At 35.2% G+C, this 24298-nt stretch overlaps 3 protein-coding genes, 1 long non-coding RNA gene and 1 other non-coding gene across 7 annotated transcripts; 3 read left to right on the top strand and 2 right to left on the bottom strand.

Annotated features, from left to right (window-relative positions):
• The first annotated feature begins 2448 nt into the window (after nucleotides 1–2448).
• LOC115979065 (protein SPIRAL1-like 1) lies at nucleotides 2449–5761 on the top strand. Its single transcript, XM_031101022.1, has 3 exons — nucleotides 2449–2614; nucleotides 4113–4414; nucleotides 5415–5761. The coding sequence occupies exons 2-3, from the start codon at nucleotides 4148–4150 to the stop codon at nucleotides 5508–5510; spliced, it is 363 nt and encodes a 120-aa protein (XP_030956882.1). The 5' UTR covers nucleotides 2449–2614; nucleotides 4113–4147; the 3' UTR covers nucleotides 5511–5761.
• A 903-nt stretch (nucleotides 5762–6664) lies between these two features.
• On the bottom strand, nucleotides 6665–10183 carry LOC115979064 (ubiquinone biosynthesis protein COQ4 homolog, mitochondrial). 3 transcript variants are annotated; one of them, XM_031101019.1, is made up of 3 exons: nucleotides 9902–10183; nucleotides 8988–9197; nucleotides 6665–7392 (listed from the first exon to the last, which is right to left on the bottom strand). In XM_031101019.1, the coding sequence occupies exons 2-3, from the start codon at nucleotides 9168–9170 to the stop codon at nucleotides 6898–6900; spliced, it is 678 nt and encodes a 225-aa protein (XP_030956879.1). In that variant the 5' UTR covers nucleotides 9171–9197; nucleotides 9902–10183; the 3' UTR covers nucleotides 6665–6897. The 3 variants fall into 3 exon arrangements, with proteins under 3 accessions (XP_030956879.1, XP_030956881.1, XP_030956878.1); XM_031101021.1 differs by lacking the exon at nucleotides 9902–10183 and adding an exon at nucleotides 9738–9859 and having other exon boundaries at nucleotides 8988–9187; XM_031101018.1 differs by lacking the exon at nucleotides 9902–10183 and adding an exon at nucleotides 9738–9857.
• Nucleotides 8487–8571, bottom strand: LOC115983048. Its single transcript, XR_004089853.1, has one exon. It is a non-coding gene; the product is annotated as a small nucleolar RNA snoR53Y (small nucleolar RNA).
• Nucleotides 10184–16773: 6590 nt separating the features above from the next.
• Nucleotides 16774–19460, top strand: LOC115982025. Its single transcript, XR_004089499.1, has 3 exons — nucleotides 16774–16977; nucleotides 17930–17991; nucleotides 19204–19460. It is a non-coding gene; the product is annotated as an uncharacterized LOC115982025 (long non-coding RNA).
• A 1244-nt stretch (nucleotides 19461–20704) lies between these two features.
• On the top strand, nucleotides 20705–22717 carry LOC115982978. The gene is made up of 4 exons (XM_031105747.1): nucleotides 20705–21209; nucleotides 21295–21465; nucleotides 21547–22034; nucleotides 22114–22717. The coding sequence occupies exons 3-4, from the start codon at nucleotides 21558–21560 to the stop codon at nucleotides 22660–22662; spliced, it is 1026 nt and encodes a 341-aa protein (XP_030961607.1). The 5' UTR covers nucleotides 20705–21209; nucleotides 21295–21465; nucleotides 21547–21557; the 3' UTR covers nucleotides 22663–22717.
• Nucleotides 22718–24298: the final 1581 nt, after the last annotated feature.

Here is a 24298-nt window from a genome sequence, read left to right as displayed (position 1 = left end):
AAAATGAATTTATTGGATATTACAATATTGAGAAGTAACAAAATTTAATAAACAATTACTTCTTTGACTAACCCATGTGCAATAGCACCTAAAAAAAGAATCAATTACTACACACAAAAAAAAAAAAAAAAAAAAAAAAAACTCAACCTTAATCATGAGCTATCCTAGTCTGGGTTTCAGTTAACTTAATTAGTAAAGTCTTTGATGGTTAAATAAAAGATTTGGAATTCAATCCATGTCTACACCAAAAATTTATTGATATTTTAGTTTGATAATAAAAAATTATTATCAAAAGCAAACTCTATAAGTTAATACTATCTTAAAAATAAAAATAAAAATAAAAAGCTACCCCAAGTTAAAATAGCCTACACTAAATTTAAAATAAATTGTGGCAGATGACTCTTAAAAGTCTTTGGTGTGAAAAAGTCAAAAAAGAAAGAAACAGTAAAAAGTGAAAAAGTGTGATAAACAAAGGGAGCGTTTTTATGTTCAATCACATGTGATGTGACATGCCGGCCAGGTCATCTTCCGCCACATGATCCACAGTTTATTAACCGCTAAGTACAATTATTTACTATCTGCACCCACTTTTTTCCTCATCCCATACATCTAAAGACTTTTTGTCTCACCTTTTTTATTTGTTGATCTTGGTTCTTTAATTCTTTTTCTTTTTCTTTTTATATATAAAATGTTTATTCCCCACCATTGTCCATTTTAATTTAAGGGTTGTTAACAGGCACCGTAAAGTATCCGTTAATAATAATTTTTAACATTTTTTTTTGTAGTTTTTTAATCCTTTTTTTCAATTTTATGTCATGTTATTTAGTTTTATAAGTTGTGAGATCAACTTTATAGAGAGAAAAAATATATTAAAATAAATATGGAACTAGTTTTATATTTTTGTCTTTTATTTATCTAATTTTTTTATTAAATGAGACCCACATCACTGCTTGTTAATATTTGACTTAATTTAATTCCATTACAAATTTCTCTTGAGAAAAGTGAAAAAAAATCTAAAATTGTCTTAGTTAAGTTTTCAAAATGAAAAATATTTTGAGACATTTTTAAATTAAAAATAATAATATTATAACATGATTTCATCAAATTAAGTCATGGCAAACAAAATTATAGCAATAAAAGTCTATGAAATGACCATCTTTTATAAACCAAAAAGAATTGCTTCTCAATTTTAACATATTAATTGTGGGAAAAAGGGACCTAAACACAACATAAAACCCATGGGCCAGTCCGAGAATGAGCAAAGGCCCATCCATGTGCCAATCCAGATCTGACACGTGGACTAAGTCCGAGGAGGGAAGACATGAAGACCACGTTAATTCAAACTAAACATATGAATAAAGGTTTGAGGAGGGGGAACTAACGAACCCATCGTTCGAGGAGCCCGAGGAGGAATGCACCTCGGGAATGCCTCAGTTGGCCACTTGCACCAAAGAATAGGAAATCGTGGAAAACTTCAAAGACGTACAAGTAAAGAAGAAACAAAATATCTAAGGAAGGAAGTTATCACATCCACATTCAATGCACTGCACCAACTGAGCTGGCTGCATTTATGAAAAAAAAGACACCTGAACAGTAGTTTCACAGCTCACAACACTCTCTACCACCTCCAGAATGGTCTTGATGGGACAAGCATCTCAATTAATACCCTAAGACGTACATGTGGAAGGTTGAGATTCATTAAGGGGGACTATATAAAGGAAATGAACCCCTCTAGAAAAGGGGTTGAAAGACAGAAACAAAAGGAGCGGAAAAAGGAGAATCAATTTGTATGAAGTTTGTAGTAAATAATATATGAACATTCCCTCCTCAAACCATCCCAAGAAAGAGTTTATACACAAATTGTGTTTCATTTCATTGTACTAAGAATCACGACTTCATTGATTTCATGCTTGGACCATACAGAGCATCAAGTTGACTTAGAAAGCCTACTCTCTTACAAATTAATTGTCCTGGCTTGGAAATACTGAGTACCACTATTCTAAGTGGGTTGAGCCATTTTTTGAGCTCCTACATTAATCATTCAAGAATCTTGTAATTCATTAATATTATTATAAAGAGAATTACAATTCAAATCTCTCATTCCTATTTATTATAACCATTGATTATAGTCAAAACTGTAATTCAATTGATATTTTAAAATGTTTTAAACGAAAACATTCAAGGTTCAAGACTCTCCTTCGCGATTGACGGACTTACCAATTTGAATGGTACCTCTCGTGAATATAGGATTGGAAGGATCCTAATTCCAGACACATGGGGCGCGACATACAAGTAATTATATTTCTAAGTTCTAACTATTTAAAAAAAAAAATTATATATATATATCTTAACTATTAAATAATAAAGTAAAAAAATTATATTATTTAAAAAAAAAAGCATTAAAAATTTAAAACACCATAGGTAAAAGTTCAATGAATCCAATCTCTCTCTTTCCCTTTCACCAGCTCTACAATAAATACTAAACTCACTCACGCATTGCTTTCTCTCTCTTTCTTACTCCTCGCTCAACTCACTTTCTCTCTCTCTCTCTCTCTCTCTCTCTCTCTGGTGCTTTAAGAGAACTTCCCTTCAGATCTGATCCCCAGCAACAAAGGTAAACCAATTCACCAAACCCTAAACCTTCCTCGATCTCCATTTTCTAGGGTTTCACTTTCATTCACAACACTATGCTCTCATCAATTCCTGCTTTCAAATTTTTTTTTTTTTTACTGTTTTCACTCTCACTGATTTGATACTTCCAAAAAAAAAAAAAGATTTTGTCAATTTGGATTGGAATTTTTGTTTTTTGTTTGGTTGAAAGTAAAATCAGTGGGATTTTGTAGTGGTAGTAGTGGCAAAATGATTGCCATTTATATATAATAAGTGACGTGCATGTTTGTTTCTGTTTCAGATCTATATTAAATTTTTTTTTTTTGCTTTTCTTTTTGTACAGTGTATGTCTGTGATTGGACATTTCTCTTGCTTTGATTTGATTTGATTGGGTGTCCTTTTTTTTGGGTTTCACAATGATTGTGGATCTGATTTTTATTTTTTTATTTATGTGAAAAATTCATTCTTTTTATGTGAAATGGATGAAATTTATCTGAATGGTTTAGTAATGTGCAAACTTCATCTGGGGCGTCGTACCCATGTCACTCTGATGTCGTATCTACCTTTGTTATGTTATAATTTTTCAAAAATTGCTTCTGGGTCGTGTCGTACACGGACAAGTGGGTCGTAGGTTTCAAGTGGAGGAAACTAAAAGAGGGTTTGAGGAAGACATAAAATAATACTAGTAGAAGTAGTAAATAAAGGGACATTTAATTAAGGTGTGGTTTTAGGTAGGTTAGAATGGCTGAGAAGAGTGCATGGGACTAAATCTTTGTTGTTGTTGGATGAAATTTTTTTGACATTGTTAATTGTATGTAATTGGGTTTATGCCTCTTTTGATAGTTATAGAGATATACATTTAATGTAGTAATTGAGCAAACCTGAGGTGGATTTAGATTGTCATAATTATGGTATTAACTTAGATTAAACCAAAGGGGGGGGGGGGGGGGGGGTTGGGCAATGACAATGTAGGAATTTAACTAGAAATCTGGTGAGCTTTGTTAATCTTGTGAGTTGTGAGCGTGGGGTGATTGTGCTTTCTTTTGTTTTCACCCCCTGTTTTTCTTATGTATGAGTTCACTCTTTAGTCCCATTACTAATTCAAAGTGTGGAAACCAAGGTAGTAATACCTTGTAGTTTGAGAATCAAGTTGACGGTAAAGGTTTTGGGATTTGGTCACTATAATATTATTGCTTGGTCTAAGGTAGTCTAAAATTGACTGACTTCCGTAGGACAGAGCAGATTTTCCTTATTTACTGATGTTTTCATTAGCATAACATAGAGCAGTTATGTTTTTTTTGATAAGTAACATAGAGCAGTTATGTTGGGTGGTAGTTAGAGATTGAGGTGAATTTTGATCAAGTGCACATGCTTGTTACTTGCATATGAAGGCATATGTTGAAGACATCCTTTAGCATCATAGCTTATTATGATTTATGATATTTTCCTTTAACTTTTGATCTAGATTCTGACTCCTTTTTTCTCATTTGCCTGCATGTCAGATTCTTAAACTTGTTTTTAGAAGAACTGAGAGAGCATGGGTCGCGGAGTTAGCAGCGGTGGAGGACAGAGTTCCTTGGGCTATCTGTTTGGCAGTGGAGAGGCTCCTGCTCCTAAACCTGTCCAAACTAATGTTGAAGCTGCTCCAAGTGAAGCGCCAGCTGTGAATAATTCACCTGCTCCCAAACCTGCTGTGGCTTCTCCACCAGTAGATGTTACCAAGCAGATCCCTGCTGGTATCCATAGTACTTCTACAAATAACTACATGCGAGCAGATGGTCAAAACACTGGGAATTTCATCACGGTATGACTATACTCATGATATCTTTGCTACTTTCCTAATGCAATTCACAGGGACATTGGCATTCCAAAAATAGTACAAAATTTTGTGTAACATTAAAAGAAGTAGACGGTGTTGCAAAAGCTGGTATCTTTTTCACTTAAAGCTGTTATTAGTATTTTAATAACAATATATTTAAAGGTTTGGTTAGAAATAAGGACCAAAAAAAAAAAAAAGACAAGTCATAACATCAATTGCTGTTGCCACTTGTTTTGCAATGCTTTGCATGCAATAGTCATATGTTTTGGTTTCTTTTCATCTTTCAGACCTCTATGTTTTCCCCCCTTTTTTGTGTCCCAATTTTTGTTTTTGCCGTTATTGATTTATGCTGCAGGGGAGTCTGAATGTTTAAAGGTTTCTTTTCCCTTCCTCAGCTCTCTCTCTCTCTCTCACAGCATAATGTTTAGGTTATAGATGTTTTTGAAGGCAGAGCTCTGCATTTAGACTCGTACTTGAGCCTGTAAAGGATATAACAGCCTTGTAATTTGGTAGATTGGCAAGAACACACGATACCTCATTTTCCAATATGTGTATATATAGTCTCAGCTTGCATATCATACATTGAATCATACGTGAAGGGCTTTGTTTATCTCTGCTTTATCTTTGTTTTCATGAAGTTTGATTATAAAGATTTAGAAAGAATTGTCTTTAAAGCTGTAAAGATTACCGTTTTGAGGTTCAAGATGATGTTTTCTTTTTGCTAGTATTAAGCATTATGTTAATGAACGTCAGTTTTGCAAAAGTAGATTGGATTACAATTTTTTTCAAGTTTTTTGGGGACATTATGGAGTTGAGAGAAGGTATTTAACGTTTGCGGCTCATGTAGTAGGTAATTGAATATTACGAATGTTACAGTTGAGTTATTTTTCCTGATATAACTTAACTGTAAATAGGTAAATAACTTAGCACAAGTACTTGCTAAAAAATAAGGATAAAGATTGATATATTTTATTCCTGGATGCAGGATCGGCCCTCTACTAAGGTCCATTCTGCCCCTGGTGGTGGATCTTCTCTGGGCTACCTCTTTGGTGGAGGACCGGCTGGTGGTGGCGGTAACTGAGATATGCTGGCATATCTGCAAAATGGAAGTACTGTTTATTGATTTTTGTGGAACCTGTAATTTGGACGAAGTAGTGCTGTCTTCTTTTATGTAAACAATGAAAACTTGCTGGGGTCATTTTATGTAATATATTGGTTTTGTGGTTGTTTGGATAATTCAATCAAGAGTTCCTTATTCTATATGCATAAATATTTGTTACAAAGCTCAGTTACTGTTAAGCACAAAGTTACATTTAATGCATAATTGTTTCATACTGTGTTTTGAGTCACATTTTGGTGTCTTCCTTTTTCCCTCACTGCAATCTATTTCTGCTTCCTCCCTCCCACTGAATCCTTTGAGACATGCACACATTTTTCCAAAATCCATTGGCAAGTTTATTAGCTGTTGACTCACTCCTTTTTTAGATTGCATTAGGCTTGGTAGTGTTTAAAGTTTGGATCCAGCTTGGTTGGAGTCATAGTGGTGTTTTGAGCCATATGAGCATCTGCCATCTGTGACAGTGGTTACAGACATCTTGGCTTCTGAATTTGTTTCTTCCACTAGCTTGTCCAGGTGTTCTAGTGTTATGACTTATGAGGCACATACTGCCTACCTGAATTCTCCCTCTGGTTTCCGAGGGGGTATATTGCATAATGAGCATATGTAATGTTCCTCTCACATAGATATGTATTTTGCATTACCTTGCACTCTATTGTTTGCAATCAACTTATGGAATGTGTTACTGTTAATGTTATCCACTGGAAGTCACCAAGTGTGGAGGCTAGTGACTTTATGTGTTGTTCCTGAAGGGGCTTTTAATTGGAAAAAAGTCAAATGTATTTCCATTTAAATTTATTTATTTCGCAACAGATTCTCACGCATTTGTACTCCGTATGAATCGTGGAGTATTGTTCAAATTTCTGTTAACACATCAATTTCAACAATGGCGCAATCGGTTTTAAACAAATTATTCACTTGGAAGTTTTAATCCTTTACCAATATGGATTATGGAATCCAATTTGTGCACTTGTTAACTCCATAATTCATTATGGGTCAGGCTTGTCTAATGTCATGTTTGTTGTGGAGTCCCAAGTAAAATTTGTCAAAATTGACACATAAATTGCTGCGGCAGCAGATACTGTAAGCTAGAGGTCATGGCACAAACGTTCGAGGTCTCTTTCAAAATGGTTTATTTGCATGACTAATGCAGAAAGTTTTATTCCGTCTTACTAAACATCTGGTCAGGGTCTGCCTCACTAATAAAAAAAATGCAGATTATATATGTTTGTTTCATGGTGCGTTTCTGCATAAGTTGCTGTTGGTACAAGTAGAAGTAGTATAAAACTCAAAATCCAGCAAAGCAACTATCCACCAAACTAGGTGCAGTTGCTGTTGTTCAGATTGCGTCTTATGTAGGAGGAACAGGAGCAGGAAGTATCCCCCATTTCCTCCGAACATCCTCCAAATCCTCATGAAAATGCTGTTCATAATATATACACATGAGATCTGTACACTGCAGGCCGGCCCGGAGAGCCCATGGAAAGTAGTGCTGGAAAAACAATTTCCTTTGCTTCTCATTGAATCTTGCAGTGCCCCCTACAACAGACAGCATGCACATGGGAAGGTACATTTGCTCAAACTCTATCACCTTGAGTGCTGACTCACCAATTAAGTTGGTAGGGAGATCAAAAAGGGTGTGCCAGAAATCATGCACCTCACGAGCCCGCATGGCTACATATGCCAGTTCATCTGTGTCCATGAATCGCACCGGTGGTCTGTCATCGGGAGAAAAATTTCTTGATCCCATGAAGTTTGCATAGGCAGCACCAAATGTGTTCGGTGGTAGGTCCCAAGCATGCCCCACTTCTGTAGATATCACACGTGGTCGCTCCAACAAAACAGCCTGTCAAGTAGATAAATTGTTCTTGGTTATGAACAATAAAATTAGAGGCAATACTCATGGCCATAGAGTTAAGAAGATGCCAGCAACAAAATGAGAAAAAAGAAATGTAGCATTAGCTAGGTGGCCAACAGAGAAGAATTTAACATTAAAAGAATGGTCTATTTTCCAGAAAGGATTTCTCATTGATCTGCGCATCATACAAAACACTATCAACACAGTATCACTGGGGGTTTCACAAAAATGAAAATTCCAGTCTCAAAATTAAACTGAAATTTCAATCTTTTTGGGGGTCACATATCATCTGTTTATGAATGGGAAAAAGATTAGAAGTACAGAACAGTCAGTTACAAATGCAAGATAAATATGAAAGAATTGGAAGCATAAGTACATTGAAACAATGACAAAATGTAAGTTGAAGGATCGAAGAGGCTGTTCTAACTAGTTTGACCCTTCATGAATCAAGATACAAAAATTTTGGTCGATGGGCAATTTGTATCCCACCCAAATGTATACACTGATAAATTCTTCAAAAGGATAAAAGGAAACGAGGGTGTTCATCTGATTGGTAGTGATCAAATTATAAAAAATGCATTCATAGTGCAGCAAAGTTTTGACAATTATGTTCTGGATGTGTTGCAAAGTACCAATTAAAAACCAAAGACAAAAATTGAGTGACTCTTTCACTTTTCTGATAACATAAAATGTATCTCCACAAATATTGCAAACTTGACTCAATAAGTATTCAGTCCCTCATGGGCCTCATTAGTCATCAAATGCATAATATGAGAGCAAAACAGAAATATATTTAATATTTCTTTTCCTATAACATGGATGTTTTTCATCATGACTGTTCTTCAATTTATGACACTGATGCTCTGATTGTTCAAAATAAGACACATTCCTATCAGAAGAAATTAAATATTCATTGATAAGATCCCGAAGAAAATTAAAGGATCTTCTCACTAGTAATACAATTGTTCATTCATAGTGACCTCCAAGCTTTGCAGCCCTCCGAAATGTTAAAGCAATGCATTTGCACTAGCAGTTCTATATAGTTGTACAAAATTCTGTGATTTTTCTTCTTTAAATATTCTCATTCCCTCAGCATATGAATGAAGAAAGTATCAATCATGGATTGATCAGCATTAGCATGGTTCATAATGAAGCATCATAGGGAACAGAAAATAACTAGTTCCTTTGCAAGAACAGAAACAATCAATACCCATAAACACAAAAGTAAAATTTAAATTTCGACCTTCCAATAAGCAAATTTAACAGTAACACATGGGACATACCAGGAGTATCAAAAGGCACCAGCAAGCTAATTTCTATAGAACATGTTTTCATTCAAAATGAACCCAAAAAAATCTAGTTTAAACCCTATGAAATTTCGGTAATCAAAATACTTCATTTTCATGACAAAAAAAACATAAAGACAGGCTTGTCAAGCAGAAACAATGGCCACAACTATGAATACCATAACAATCAACATTCACACAAATACACAACAGGCTATACAGTAAGTTCAATGTCATCATTCATTATCAAATCTAAATATGTCATAAACAACTAATAAGTTTCAAGAATAGACTTACTCTGCCTTCTGGGCTCCTCTTCATCCTCTCGAGAACTCTTTCAAAAGAAGGCTTTCCAGTAGTCTCCCCAAGGGCTGCTATTAGATCTGCTCTTCGTGGATTCAGCAATGCACCTACTGCCGAGCCAACTGCAACAGCAGCCTGCTGCCATCTTTTAAGCGGGGTACGAGCACCTACTATCATCCTATCTATCCTCCTCACTATCAAATTCTAACCAAATCCATACAACAACAATAACAACCCAGAAAAAAGAAAAAAAAAAAAAAATCAGTACCTTACACTAACATGAAAGTCCCCAAAAACAAATAAGAATACAGAGCCACAACAAGTCTTGACAAACTTATACTCAATAAAGCATTTCAATCCTCTCATTGTCAAATTCTAACCACGCCAAAATGAAAACCCAAAAATTAAAAAGGTGGAATATAAATCCACAACAAGTTTGCACAAACTTAAACTCTAAGAGGCATTTCAACAAGCACCTTCATTGCCCAAAAAAGGCAAAGCAAGAATTCTATGTTTTCTTAAACATAATCTAACAAAAAAAAAAAAAAACTACTAAATATTATAAATTTTAGATTTTGATGCATAATAATAATAAACAAAATATCATAGCAACCAACAAGAAATGGATATAAGTAAATGAGCCATGCAAGTTCAGGACCCACTTCTCAATATAAAACTTCTTTTTGTTTCTTGACAACTTTCTAGGCAAACAAACAGAAAACTAAGATTAAAGTTTAGAATTACCTGAAAGTTTCTGTCGGTGGAACAAAAAAAATTATGTGAACACAAACGTTATTCTACGATCGAACAAAAATAACACAGAAGAGAGACAGCTTTTTAGACTTAGAATTTTATTTTTAAGGTAAAGTTTTTTTTTTTTTTTTTAAGGGTAAATTTCACAAACCTACCTGAGGTTTTTGATAATACCAAAACCCACCATTTTAGTCTTCAAAAGACAATTTTGTCCCTAACAGATCAAACACCGTTTCTCTTCTTTCTTTTCTATCTTCTCTGAGTTCTCTCTCAGAACACTCTCTCTCTCTCTCTAACCCATGATCTTGGTCACCGGCGTCAGCAGCAGCACCACCATGCAAGGGTCATCCCGATTTCCACCGCAAATATTGATTTTCTTTGTTGTTTGACTGGGAATTTTGTTGGTTTTGAACTTGAGAAGAGAGAACTTAGGAACAAGACAGAAAAGAAAACAGTGTTTGATCCGTCAGGGACAAAGTTGTCTTTTTGAGGACCAAATTGATAGGTTTTAAAATGTTTTGAAACTAATTTATATTATCACAACCTCAGAGGGTTTGTGAAATTTACTCTTTTGTCTTTTTTTTTTTTTTTTTAATGTATATATAATTCTTAAAAATATTTGGGCTTTTACTATTTCAATTCGGGCCACTCCATATTGGGGCTTGATAATTGGGCCTTAACACGTATATAAATCAGCTGAAACATCTAAAATCATTGCTTGGTTGTCTAAAAAATAACAAAATTCTTCACATGCTTGAATTTACTAAAAGAAAAATAAATCTTTTATTTTTTTTTAAAAAAAAATTCTACAGGTTTAAAGTTTTCTCAAAAAAATTACATGGAGTTTAAAGATCTTAAAAGCTTCATAAAATGATAAATTTGAGCCCTTAATGTAGATTTTTTTATTTATTTATTTATTTATGTATGTACTAATTCATTTTGAATGACTCCCTTGTGCTAGTAGGCGATCTTTGTGTGTGTGTGTGTGTTTTTTTTTTTTTTTTTTTTTTCATGTAAAAAGATTAGGCAATTATGTTGCCCATTTTTTTGTTAGACATTCAAAGTCTAGTGATGAGTTACAAGTTCAGATTGAATCCATCCCTGATGATATAGCTCTTCTTGTAATTCATGACTCTTGATAGTCTCTTTTTGTCTTTTTCAATTTTTTCTCTAGGCTTCGAGTCTAGTTTTTCAAACCAAAAAAAAAAAGTTACATTATATGCATACCCCACATTCTTTTGAGCTCATTTTGTTACAATATATATATATATATATATATATATATAGAAATTGTTGTAGGTATTATGAGTGAGAAAGAGTTTCATAAAAATAAAAATAAAAAGAATGAGAAAGAGAAAAGCACATACAAAAAAAAAAGGTACATTATGTGTATTTACATTGAGGGATTTATATAGTAGATGAACTCTACTCAGCCCTAACCAACCATATGTTACCCTAGGTTTACAATGGGTTGCATTCTTAACCCTAGTTGAGTTCTCTAACATCCCATCATAGTTAATACGAAAACTTGAATTTAAATGAAAATACCTTAATGCCCATTGACCGAAATAGGATTGTTGTCGGTCGAATGTTGGAGGAAAAGGATGTTGGATATATTTCAACAATTTATTTTTGTGATAAAGCAAAAGAAACAACATATAGATCTAAATATAAGCAATAACACAAATAGATGTGATAGACAAAAAACAATAAATAGATACTGTATATATATAAGAAGAAATCTGCAAATAATTTAAAAACTCACAGACCAAATGCGTGAAGAATGAATGATTTAGATCAAGTCTTGTGTTTGACACAATCTCCTTAAAGCAGATTTTGCCTCTCACACAATCACTGTGGTGCTTTGAGACTCACAGACGTCTGCCTCCCAAGATAAAATGATTTACAGCACAAAAACGAAACACACAAGATTGTGCTCTGCGAACTACTCAATGTCTCTTTCTCTCTCTTTGACACAAAATGAAAATGCACAAAATATTCTCACTGGGAGAGTTTTCTAAAAAGTAGTTTTTATGAATGATAGGCTATGAAAATTATACGTTCCTGAACAGGTACTCTATTTTAGTAATAACTGTTATGCACAGACTAACTGACTCAAAAATTAAAATAATAAAATATTATTGTTTGGACAAGTGGACCCAATCCACATATGCCAAAAGCCCAACCCAATGTCCAACTCATATATTATCTCTTTTCTTTCCTATGTGGGACTTAGGATTTTTTTACCACTTTTAATAACATCTTCAAGTGAACATAGAAAACATTAATTTCTTATTCACTCCATGTTATTTTCTCAACAATCTCCCACATAAGTAAAAATTGATAAACACAATGCAAATGATGATGCAGACACAGAGAGAGTAGAAGAAAAGTTACTGTATCGGGAGAAGTAGCTTGTGGCTTTGAACTTTCCTTTGTGAAAGATTATCGGATATACTAGCTAACCAATGAACATGATGTCTTGAACTGTTCAGCCGTTTATGTACCAAGATAATAGAATTCACATAGCTGCTTTTCAAACATATTTCATTCTTATAGTTGTGTTCATTTCGGCCTTGAACATATCCTGATAAATTCATGAAGTACTTTAGAGAATTCAGCCTTAAAACTGTCATGGAAGTGGCCCACTTCACACTCATATAGGTGATTCTTATTAAAAATATCCTACTATACCCCATTTGAAATTCCAAAATATAAGAATCATTAAAAAAAGCTTACCCTGAACATCACTTACAAGCATCACTATTTCATCATAGGAATTGGTGGCAGATGTAATCTCCATAGTGATAAAAACTAGTCTCCATGATTCGGTTGTCCCTTTAAACCTAAATCTTGGGATCTCCAGTCAACTAGGTTAGGCTATCATCCCGGAGACTTTTATGTCATAGGCTTTAACCTCATTCCCCTCGATGAGCAATTTACTTGCTCTCTACTCAAACCTTTGGTTAACAAATCCACTATATTCTCTGTTGACTTTATGAAGTCAATAGAAATAATTCCATTAGAGAGCAACTGCCTCACAGTATTATGTCTTCGACATATATGTCGAGACTTACCATTGTACATATGACTCTGTGCCCTACCAATAGCTGATTTGCTATCACAATGTATACAAATAGAGGGCATAGGTTTCATCCACATTGGCATATCCTCCAGGAAATGATGAAGCCACTCTGCTTCTTCTCCTGCTTTGTCCAATGCGATAAATTATGATTCCATTGTGGATCTAGCAATGCATGTTTGTTTAGAAAACTTCCAAGATACCGCTGCACCACTAAGTGTAAAGACATATCCACTCGTAGATTTGGTGTCTTTTGTGTCGGATATCCAATTAGCATCACTATACCCTTCTAGTACAGCTGGATACCGAGTGTAGTGCAACCCATAGTTTATGGTGTATTTCAAATACCTCAAAACTCTAACTAATGCCTTCCAGTGGTCTTCCTTTGGATTACTAGTGTATCTACTCAATTTGCTGACAGAATATGCTATGTCCGGTCTAGTACAGTTCATTATATACATAAGACTATCTATTATTCTTGAATACTCCAATTGAGATATGCCTTGCCCATTATTCTTAGTTAGATGTAAATTTACATCTACAAGTGTTCTCACTAGACTGTCATCATATTTCTTGAATTTCTCAAAAACTTCTTAATATAATGTGATTGAGATAAGACAAGTCTATCAGATTTTCTAGAAATTTTCATTCCTAGTATTACATCTGCAATACCTAAATCTTTCATGTCGAACTCACTAGTCAACATTCTCTTGATAGCTTTAATGATATTATTATTGCTACCTATAATGAGCATATCATCAACATAGAGACACACAATGACATAGCCATTTGTAGTATCTTTAATATACACACATTTGTCACACTTATTGATTCTAAACCCATTTGACATCATCGCATTGTCAAATTTTTCATGCCATTGCTTTGGAGCTTACTTTAATCCATAAAGAGATTTAACAAGCCTGCAGACTTTCTTTTCTTGACCAAGAACAATGAACCCCTCTGGTTGTTCCATATAAATCTCCTCTTTTAATTCACCATTTAAGAATGCAGTTTTTACATCCATTTGATATATTTCAAGATTATGCAACGCTGCAATAGCTATCAACATCCGAATGGATGTTATTCTTGTAACAGGTGAGTATGTGTCAAAATAATCCACACCTTTCTTTTGTTTTTAACCCTTTATAACAAGTCTTGCCTTGTACTTGTCAATAGATCTGTCAGCTTTTAGTTTCCTCTTGAATATCCATTTATATCCTAAAGGTTTACAACCTGGTGGAAGATCCACTAGTTCCCATGTATGATTTTGCAAGATGGATTCAATCTCACTATTAACAGCTTCTTTCTAGAAAGGTGCCTCAAGTGCAGAAATAGCTTCCTTGAAGCTTTGAGGTTCATCTTCTAACATATAAGTTAGAAAATTTGGACCAAACGATTTTGACGTTTTAGCCCTCTTACTACGTCTAGGCTCAACCTCATTCCTCTCTTCCATCAACTCTTGATCATGAGAGGTACTAGACGTAGACTCAAAATTTCTCTTAAGAGAAGTTGATACTTGTGTGGATTTGTAAGGAAATATGTCTTCAAAAAATACTACATTCCTTGATTCAATAATGGTATTCACATTCATGTTAGGAACATCAGATTTATGAATTAGAAACCGATATGCACTGCTATTTTGAGCATAACCAGTGAAAACACAATCCAATGATTTTAATCCTATCTTTATCCTTTTAGGAACAGGGACAACCACCTTTGCCAAACACCCCCACACCTTTAAGAATTGATAGGAGAGTTTTTTACCTTTTCATAATTCATATGGTGTCTTCTTGGTTTTCTTTCTAGGCAATTTATTAAGAATATAATTGACAGAGAGAATAGCTTCCCCCCACAAGTTTTGTGGTAAACCAAAACTTATCAACATTGCATTCGTCATTTCTTTTAAGGTCTTATTTTTCTTTTTAGCAACTCCATTTTGCTGGGGTGAATAAAGTGCAGTGATTTGATGAACAATACCATGCTGTAAACAGAACTCACCAAAAGGTGATTTATATTCCCCACCCTATCACTCCTTAGAACCTTAATCTTTTTGTTGAGTTGATTCTCAACCTCATTCTTATATTACATGAATGCCTCAATTGCCTCATCCTTACTCCTTAGCGAGTACACATAACAGTATCTAGTGCAATCATCTATGAAAGTGATGAAATATTTCTTACCACCTCTAGTTTGTATAGATTTCATGTCACATACATCACTATGTATTAAATCTAGAGATTCAATGCTTCTTTCAACTGATTTAAAAGATGCTCTAGCCATCTTAGCTTCCACACAAGTTTCACACTTATGATCAAAATCAATTTCAAATTTAGGCAATAAATTTAAATTGATTAGTCTATGTAAAGTATGATGATTAACATGACCCAATTTACCATGCCATAGATTAGATGACTCAAGCATGTAAATAGAAGATGTACCCTTATTATTATCAATAGTAGGAATTACAAAAGCAGTTGTTACATTCATCTTAAACAAGCCATTCTCAAATATCCTTTGCCCACATACATTCCACTCTTAAAGAGTGAAAATTTATCAGACTTAAAAACCTAATTAAAACCATTCTTGCACAATAATGAGCTAGATACAAGGTTCTTTTGAATGTCTGGCACATGCAGTACATCCTTCAAAGTAAGATACTTGCCCGTAATTGTCTTTTGCACAACCTTTCCATTTCCTTCAATCTTAGAGGTTGAAGAATTACCCATGAAAATTTTTTCTCCATTGCCCACAAGATTATATGTAGAAAACATTTTCTTTTCTAAGCATACATGGCGAGTAGCCCCAGTGTCCACCCACCATGCCTTGGTATTTCCTCCTACCAAGTTCACTTCAGAAATCACTGCAAAAAGGTTCATGTTGGTTTGATCCACAACAGGATTCACAACAATTTTGTTTGACATTTTTGTTCAACAAAATTCAAACAAATTGAATCCTCACAACTAGCCAAGTTTAAGAAATAAATATAAATATTTACTTTCAAAAGTTATTGTGCAAAATAGAAAGTCAAGCCAACTTTTTTTTTTCTTCAAAACCGAATTGCTTAAATAGAGCACGCAAAGTACAAACAAACACAGAATACCTTTCGCAATAAATGATAAACTCAAACTAGTTTTTTCCAGCTTTTATAGAATACACAAGAAATTGCATGAAATGATGCTAACACGAAAAAAGTGATAAGAGATTGTAGATACTAGGGGTGTGCAACCAACCCACCAAAACTAACCCGACCCAACCCAACCCGCCGGGTTGGGTCGGTTTTTAGGGCTTGATAGGTTGGGTTGGGTTACAAAATTTTTTTTTTGATAGCGGGTCGAGTTGGGTTTGAGTCATAAAATTCCAAACCCGCCAAACTCAACCTGACCCACCCATATATTTAATATATATTGATGCTTCACGGAATTAGTAGATTGAATGTTTCGACTTCAATGGGACTACTTGTTGTAGTGAAGACCTGCAAAGATGAACACACTATCAAAGGGGCCCGGGGTGGACCAGCCAAAAACCCTCCAATGACTAAGTTAGTTTCTCACAAGAATAGAGTTCCAACTTTTTTAGGAGTAAAATGTAACACCCGAACCTAATTTCATAATTAATTTTATGGGTTTATATGCATGTCATTATCTTAATTACTTTTAAGTGCACGAAGTTTTGATATTGTGATATTATAGAACATATATGCTCTTTTAATGTGATGGATTTAACTTTATAAAGGTAATGATATATATATATATATATATATATATGTATGTATATGCAAAGTGATATTATTTTTGTAGAAAAGTGTGAGTGTGAATGCAAGAAATTATTTTTGTAGAAAGGTGTGAGTGTGAATGCAAGAAAATTGGAAAAGTGGGTGGTGAAATTTTTCCTAAGCTCTAAACATATTCCACCAAAGTCCCCATCTTTTATCCCCTTTTTGCTGCCCCAAAAGTCTTCCCCTTATCTCATTTTCTTGGCTGCACCAGACAGAAAGTCCAGCCTTCTTTCCCTACTCTTTTCCTTGTTCTTTGTTTCTTTCATCCCCCCTTCTTATATGGCAGCCCTCCCTCTCTCACCAAAACAAAATATCTCTCTCTAAAGAAGAAATTAAAGGGTTAACACTAAAATTTCAGCTTCAAATTGTTGGGGGTAAGTAATCAAAACTTCATTTATTTATTTCTACTTCTTCAACCTCTATCATGATTTTATAGGCTGAATTATGATTCTGTTTTAGTGATTTGAAGGTTTGATGATATTATGGTTTATTGAATATTTAATAAATATTTTAGTATGTGTATTATAGGTATAAAAATACCCAAATGAAATTAAGGCCTATTACTATTTGTTGATGATTTTGTAAGAATATGTACTGAAACTGTCTCTGTGACAGATTTGATGTTTACAACAAGAAAAATATGTATTAAATCATATTCTATGAATTAGGATGCTAGGAGTAGTTTTTATGAATTCTAAGATACACATGGTTGTTATGGAAGTGGTCTCACAGCATTTGGATGAACAAAAAAATAATGGTTTAATTTGTAAGTTGCAAGAAATTCTGTCAGGACAGAATTGAGTATACTGTCTTGTGTGATTTTTAGTAAATCATGGGTTTATTCTTTGACTCCGAAATTTTTATGGTATATACTGGACATACAGGGGAGTAGTTCTGTAAAATTTCATGACAATTGGATGTGTTTGGATAACCCATTTGTATTTTACAAATGGAGAAGACGCTGCTGAAATGAGCAGTGAACAACATATGCTACACCTGACTTCGAGGATTTAATTTCAAAGTTAGGGTTAATGTTTTGAGCTATAATTTAATATGCTTATCTTTTGGTATGTCTCGATCATATATTAATTTTTGTAACTTTTTTTGAGGTTTAGTACTCAAAGGAGGGGTTCTAAACCATGCAACGGTTGTATTTATGAAGCTGTTTTGTTCAACATGTTGTATGATGAATGTATTTTGTGTTTGTGGGAACCTCATTGAGGTGGGATTAGGATTTCCTTGATTCTAAGAGATAGGCTTTGAGATGAATGTGTAAGTTTATGATAAAGAATTATGGATAGTAATAAGCTTTGATATTTGGTTTAGGTGTTACCAGTATCCAAGTCTAAGCTCCTTCGACTTTAGGCTCTCAGTTTCTCTGCTTTCAGGTAAGGGACAAGTTATATGAGTATTTGGTAAGTCATGAAGTTATTTTAAAGTATATTATGCATTAAAAGGTTTTTGATTAGAGATATGGCATATAGTCATTATTCTGACAAAGATATGTTCGTGAACTTTCGAAACCTTATGTATATGATTTAAGCATATTGATGTCATTACTAATTTCCATGAACATGATGTTTAAAGAAAGGAATGGAAATGCTATTATTATGAAATTTTATGCAAAATAAGAAATTTCAGTATGATGTATAAGTATGAAAGGTTTTCGGGTTATGTCCTCTGGTGATCAAAACTCTGTCAGTAAGGGTTAATTACTGGCTTTCCATGGAAAACGTTATCTGATTGGCCATTATAAGTGGGATTGGCTCTGCTGTACCCGCCCCTTGTTGGTTACGGCCAACTTGTGGGGGAAGCCAACCTACCCCCATGGTTGGAAGATATGTATTATGATGTGATCCCGAAATACCTAGCATTGTGGGGAATGCTGGATGCCTTGCATCGTAGTGCTAGAAACCTCCCAAATAAGTACAAACTTATCAGATATGGACTAACCAATATGTTATGAATAGCTATGTTATGTTATTAATCATGAGAGAATTATTTTGTTTAAATGCATTGTGAAAAGTAAAAACTCTCATGGCAAGAAGAAGTTTATGATGAAAAGAAAAGCTGTTCATTAAAAGATAAAAGTTTCTGAAATTCTGTTGTGCTATAAATATAAAGCTTCTGATGAAAGTACAAGTTTATGTTTAAAAGTTATCAGATATCTGTTTTTATAAAACATTAAGTTTTATGACCATGAAAGTTATAATATTTTATGAGAAGAAGTTTATAAAGAAAGGTTTTCTTACTGAGTCAAGATGTTTCTAGTTTAATACAAAGTTGCCGATTATCTGATTTAAGTTAAAATAATTATTTTGTAATAAGAATATATATATGGCGACTTTGTAGGAAATGAAAGAAGTTTAGGAAGAAAGGCTTTGGTAATATTAACCTGATAAGAAAAAGGAGAACAATTATTTTCCTATGAAGAGTGTATAAGTTATTATTATGAATAGTATAAAATACTATGCATGAAAAGTTATTCTCCTATTCGAATCTTCGTAGAATGAAATGATCCGATTTACATGCATCCTTATTAAATTCTCATATATCTTACCTTTACTGAGCTGTGTAGCTCACCCCTTCCACTCTTTCAGTTAGCAGGTTTTATTTTGGAGCAGAGGGAGCTTTAGTCGAGTTTGGAAGGAGCTAGTTTTAGTTTTATATGTATAGATCCTAAATTAGCAATATGATGTTTAGATTTGTAGCATTGTGTATTTTAGGATCTAATGAAAGTGTATACCTTAAAGTATTAAAAGATGTATTATGTGAAATTTCGAATTTGAACAATTGGCGGATTATGTTATATTTTGAGTACAATGTAGATGCTCTGACTATCAAGTGAAAAATTATATCAAGAAGTAAAGAAACAAGAATGAAAAGAAAAAGGTAAGCTTTTGTAAAAGTTAAGTTGGTTCTTGTTAATATCATGTTTAAGCTTGATATTAGCATGCCGATCATGGTTATAAATCCGGGTATCAGGTTTGGGGCATGACATAAAATCTCAGAATGCACACTTACTTTGATTTGATTCAGACCAGTCCTTATATAGAGAATCTTGGAGTGGTTATTGGCTTAGTAACTTCCCCAAGATTTGTGGAAATCAGTGAGTCCGGATATAACTTCCTCAATGGCTATAGGAGTTACAACCGCTTGTAGAAGTTAAGTACTTATGAGGAATTTGTGGCGATGAACTTGGGTTTGGTAATCGCTCCAAGATTGTGGCTCAAATCCTCCACACACATGAATAAGTCTACACCTGAGGATTTCTCTAGTGTTATGTGATCGTCCATGTGCTTTGCCCATGGACGACTCTTTTGCTCATAGACGGTCTATTTGAACATTTGGCTCAAGGCTCATGGACGAATCATATGGACAAACATGAGATGTAATTTTCACTATTCCATCAGTTGCCCCCTCATCCAATGGTCGTCCAAAGACATTATTGGGATTTAATGCGCACCTTTGTGGTTCTGACCAATTTTTTTTTTTTTTTTTTTTTTTTTGAATATGGGCCATGTGTCACGACTTCGTTGGTTGACCTGTGGCGTCGATTGTGTTTTCCACAGGGACCGCCACACGTCTTCTTCTGAATGGTTGGCGTCGCTTCGTTGACCCCATTTCTGGGCCCTATAAATAGGTGCATTCCCTCCCCTGCCCCTCACATTTCTTACAATTTCTTTTTTGCCATCTCATCCAAGAGCCTCGTTTAGCTCTCCTCCTAGTTGTTAGGTATTTCCTCTTCCTCTTTAGGTTTTCGTCTTAATCTTTTTTCATTTCAGTCATGTCTTTGTCTAGTAGTAGTTTAGAGATGGGGATAGACGAGTATCAGGACGATTCTTCTGGGAGTGAGGGTAGTTATGAGAGTAGCGAAAGTAGTATAGCTAGTAGTAATTCTTCAGACGAGCACTATTCGTCTAGGGTTCCTGGTATTCCCTTCGAGGAATTCCAGGAATTACAACGTAGGATGGCTTCTGGATCTGTGGCTAGCTCGTCCAAACAGCCACCTAGCCCTCCTCAAGTCGAGGAGGAGGAGGAAGAAAATATTATTTATAGTTGTGCCCCTGAAGTAGCGTCCATTTTAGATGCGGCTAAGTTGAAAACCCTTGTAGATTGATACTAGATCCCTAAGGAGTTTAAGCCTCGTCTACCCATGAAGGAGAATGGTGTTGTTCTCCTTCTTCTGGTTTAGGAGTATACACCTCTTATCTCTTAGCTGGGCTTAGGTTTCCTCTAAATTCTTTTTGTAGAGGTCTTCTCCATAGGTTGGGTATTGGACCTAACCAGCTCAACCCCAATGGATGGAGGACGGTAGTTGCCATACAAGTGTTGTGACGTGAGGCATTGGAAGGGGACCGTCCTATCACAATGGACGAGTTCCTTTACTGTTATAAGTCCTCAGAGATAAAGAAGTCTGCTGGTTTTTACCAGTTCTCGTCCAGGGCCTCTTACTATAGTTTAATAAAGGGTCATAGCTTATCTGACAGGCTCTGGAAAAGATAATTTTTTATTATTTCTGGAAATTGGGCTGGGGACTCAGTTAACGTGGGTAATGCCCCCTTCCCACCTTTTACTAGCCCTTTAGGTTGACTTCGTCCTGAGGGTATGTTTCCTTTCCATTTTATTTCTTTTTTCTTTATATATTTTCTAACTTTTAGTCGTTTAACCCTTTTTCTTTATTGATACAGCTGTTGTTCGTCCACGCTTGGACAAACTTTACTTGGATCGAATTGACCAAGTTCGTGCCTTCCTCGAGAGAACTTTTCACGATCTAGTGACTCTTAGTCATCTAGTTGCGTGGGGACTTGGCCCAGTACCTACTGCTGAGAATCTTGGTCACGAGGAAACCACTCGTCGAAGTAAGTATCACCCATTCTATTTTTCTAACTTCCTTTTCTCTTTTCTCTCTCTTTTTTTTAACTTGATTTTTCTCATCGCAGGAATAACTACAATGAGGGAGAATAAGGAAAAAACCATAACCAATGGGGACGAGGATGTCACCGCACCGCCAGTCGTCCGGAAAACTTCCATCAAGACAGGAAAGAGGAAATTTAAGTCTATATCCAGTGTTGTGGATCTAGATGACCTCCCAAGTCGTCCAGGCCCTAAGAAGCAAAAACTTGGCAAGGCTTCTCTTCCCAAGGTTTCCAAGTTTACACCCCCAACGGTAGACTTGGACGACCCTCCTGTCGATGCGGAGCCCGTTCAAACAGTTCATCCCATCCAGACTGATCCTACTCCCCCTCTAGCCAAGACTCCTCGCAAGCCTCATTCGTCAGAGCCATCTGAGCGTCCTTCTAACCTGGTGTTGGACGAGAGCTACGTATGGAGGACGTTCAAAGGAATAATCACTGATAATGAAGTCAATGAATGCTACAATATGTCAGTGAAGGAGTTTGAACGCTCTGGTATCCATGACCTCTTCAAGGTATAAGTTTCATTCGTCCTCATGTGTTTTCAGTAAGTTTTCAAAATAAAATGTCTAACTTTCCTTCGTCCACACATAGGCTATGTCAAAGTTTTATACAGCGACGTGCCAGGCTAAGGAACTCTGTGCGGAGGCTAAGACGACTAAGGAAAAGGCTAAGGAGCTGAATAATGAAATTCTATTAAAAAAGGGGGAGGTGATTAGATTGACTGATGATTTCAACCATCTGCAAGGAAGTGAGACGAAGCTGAAGAACGAGGTGGAGGAGCTCAAAATGGATGCCATCGAGAAAGAGACTCGCATTGCTCACTTGGAGGGACAAGTTTCTGGGTTTGCCTCGTCCTTGGAGAAAGCACGTCAGGAAGCCATATCTGCCTTCAAGAAGTCTGCCGAGTACAAGAATCGTCTAGACAGTCACTTTGCTGCTGGTTATGAGGACTTCCGTGTTGATGCTAAGGAAGCATTTCCTGACTTGAACTTTGACTCTTTCAAGCTTCCTCTTGCTACAGAAAGCTCCTTGCTGCAGACGAGTTCTGAGGATGTCAACGTAGTGGACGACTCCAGCAACGAAGTTATTCAGGACGACCCCAAGTCTGGAGGCAATGCCCCTAATAGTTTACCCAAATGAGGTTATTTATTAGTTTAATTTTATTAAAGGTGCCAGTTGTTTTGGGCTTTGCTCCTCTTCTCTTTTTTTTTTTTTTTTCCCAAGTACAATTGTCTCGTCCAAGTTTATGGACGAGCTTTACATACAATTAGTTCTATCGTCTTTCACATAACTTAGGGTTTTTGGACGTTAGTTGTCTACCCTTCTTTGAACTCTATGAATGAATGAATGAATAATTTTCATATTCACTTTTCATCATGTTTGAATGTGTTTAAGACTAAGGACAAACTTCATTTATGTCGTCCATATTATTTCTATGGTTGTGTGGTCTGTCCACTTAGGACATTTTACCTTGTCCTTAGCATGTGGACGAATTTTCGTTTACATCGCCCAAAATAGGGTAAAATGAATCCATGTTTGCCATCAAGTGCAGCTCGTCTATGAATGACGTTCCTTTTGGCTAGCTTTTTCGTTATTCAAATTTGGGGACGATCATTTGTCTGTCCCTAGCTAAATTGTTCCCAACAATTGCTTATCCATGCAGTGGATTGTTAGGTTGGTTAGACTTGTCTATGTCTTAGACAATTATTCCCTAGGTTTCATCTCATCTTAAACTTTAGACGGATATACCTTAGGTTTATTTTCTTTGCTTTATCCTTATTTTGAGGAAAGCTTATAGATGGCATATCCTTGCGTCCAAGGATTTTATTCGTCTTTGGCTGTTTGTCGTTTGTGGATTGTTCCGAATGAAATTGCAAAAATGGAGGATTCCCACACAATCATGCATATACTTTGAAATACATCATATATATATTTGGAAATCCATACTATGTAAACATTCGTCCACAGTTATGGCACATACTTGAGAGCTAGTGCCTTTTGGGAATTAAAAATACTCACACAAACTCGTCCATGAATAGCATAAAAGTCAAACACTAATGCACTTTCTAGGAGATTATTAAAATACTTAAAACACATAGTAATAGTAAACAAACAAACATGAGAAAACAATACATTACTCCACTCGTCCATGAATCTCATCCGTGGCCACTTTCGTCCAAATTTAGCATTTATTGATAGTACTTCCTTAGGTGCTCAACATTCCAAGGGTGTTCTAGCCTCTGTCCATCCAAAGCTTCCAAGTAGTAGGATCCTTGTCTCTTGCAGTTGATAACCCTATAAGGTCCTTCCTAATTTGGCCCCAGTTTCCCATAGGCCGGGTTTCTTGTTGCCAAGGTAACCCTCTTTAGGATGAGATCCCTAATGTTGAAGCGTCTGGGTTTCACCATGGCATCATATCGCCTTGCCATAAGATTTTTGTACCTAACTGTTCTCTGTTTCGCATCCATCCTCACCTCGTCTATAAGGTCGAGGTTAAGACGGAGTTGTTCTTCGTTTTCTTCAACTCGATACTTCTTCACATACTCACATGGTGACATTAGGTTCACCTAACCTCACCCAAAAAAAAAAAAAAAAAAAAAAAAAAAAAAAAAAAAAAAAAACAATGACATTGGTTCATGAATATAAAACAAAGCTCTATGTCCCTTAAAAAAAAAAAAAAAAAAAAAAAAAAAGCTCTATGACTATCAATTGCTTAAAATAGTATGTAGTGTATAATAGTATAAAACTTACATTACCCTCCTTTAAAAATTATTGT

Source organism: Quercus lobata, chromosome 3, assembly GCF_001633185.2.
Source record: "Quercus lobata isolate SW786 chromosome 3, ValleyOak3.0 Primary Assembly, whole genome shotgun sequence".
NCBI classification, from domain to species: domain Eukaryota; kingdom Viridiplantae; phylum Streptophyta; class Magnoliopsida; order Fagales; family Fagaceae; genus Quercus; species Quercus lobata.
Note: the sequence above shows the minus strand (reverse complement) of the source record. Positions and strands in the feature narration are given on the sequence as shown.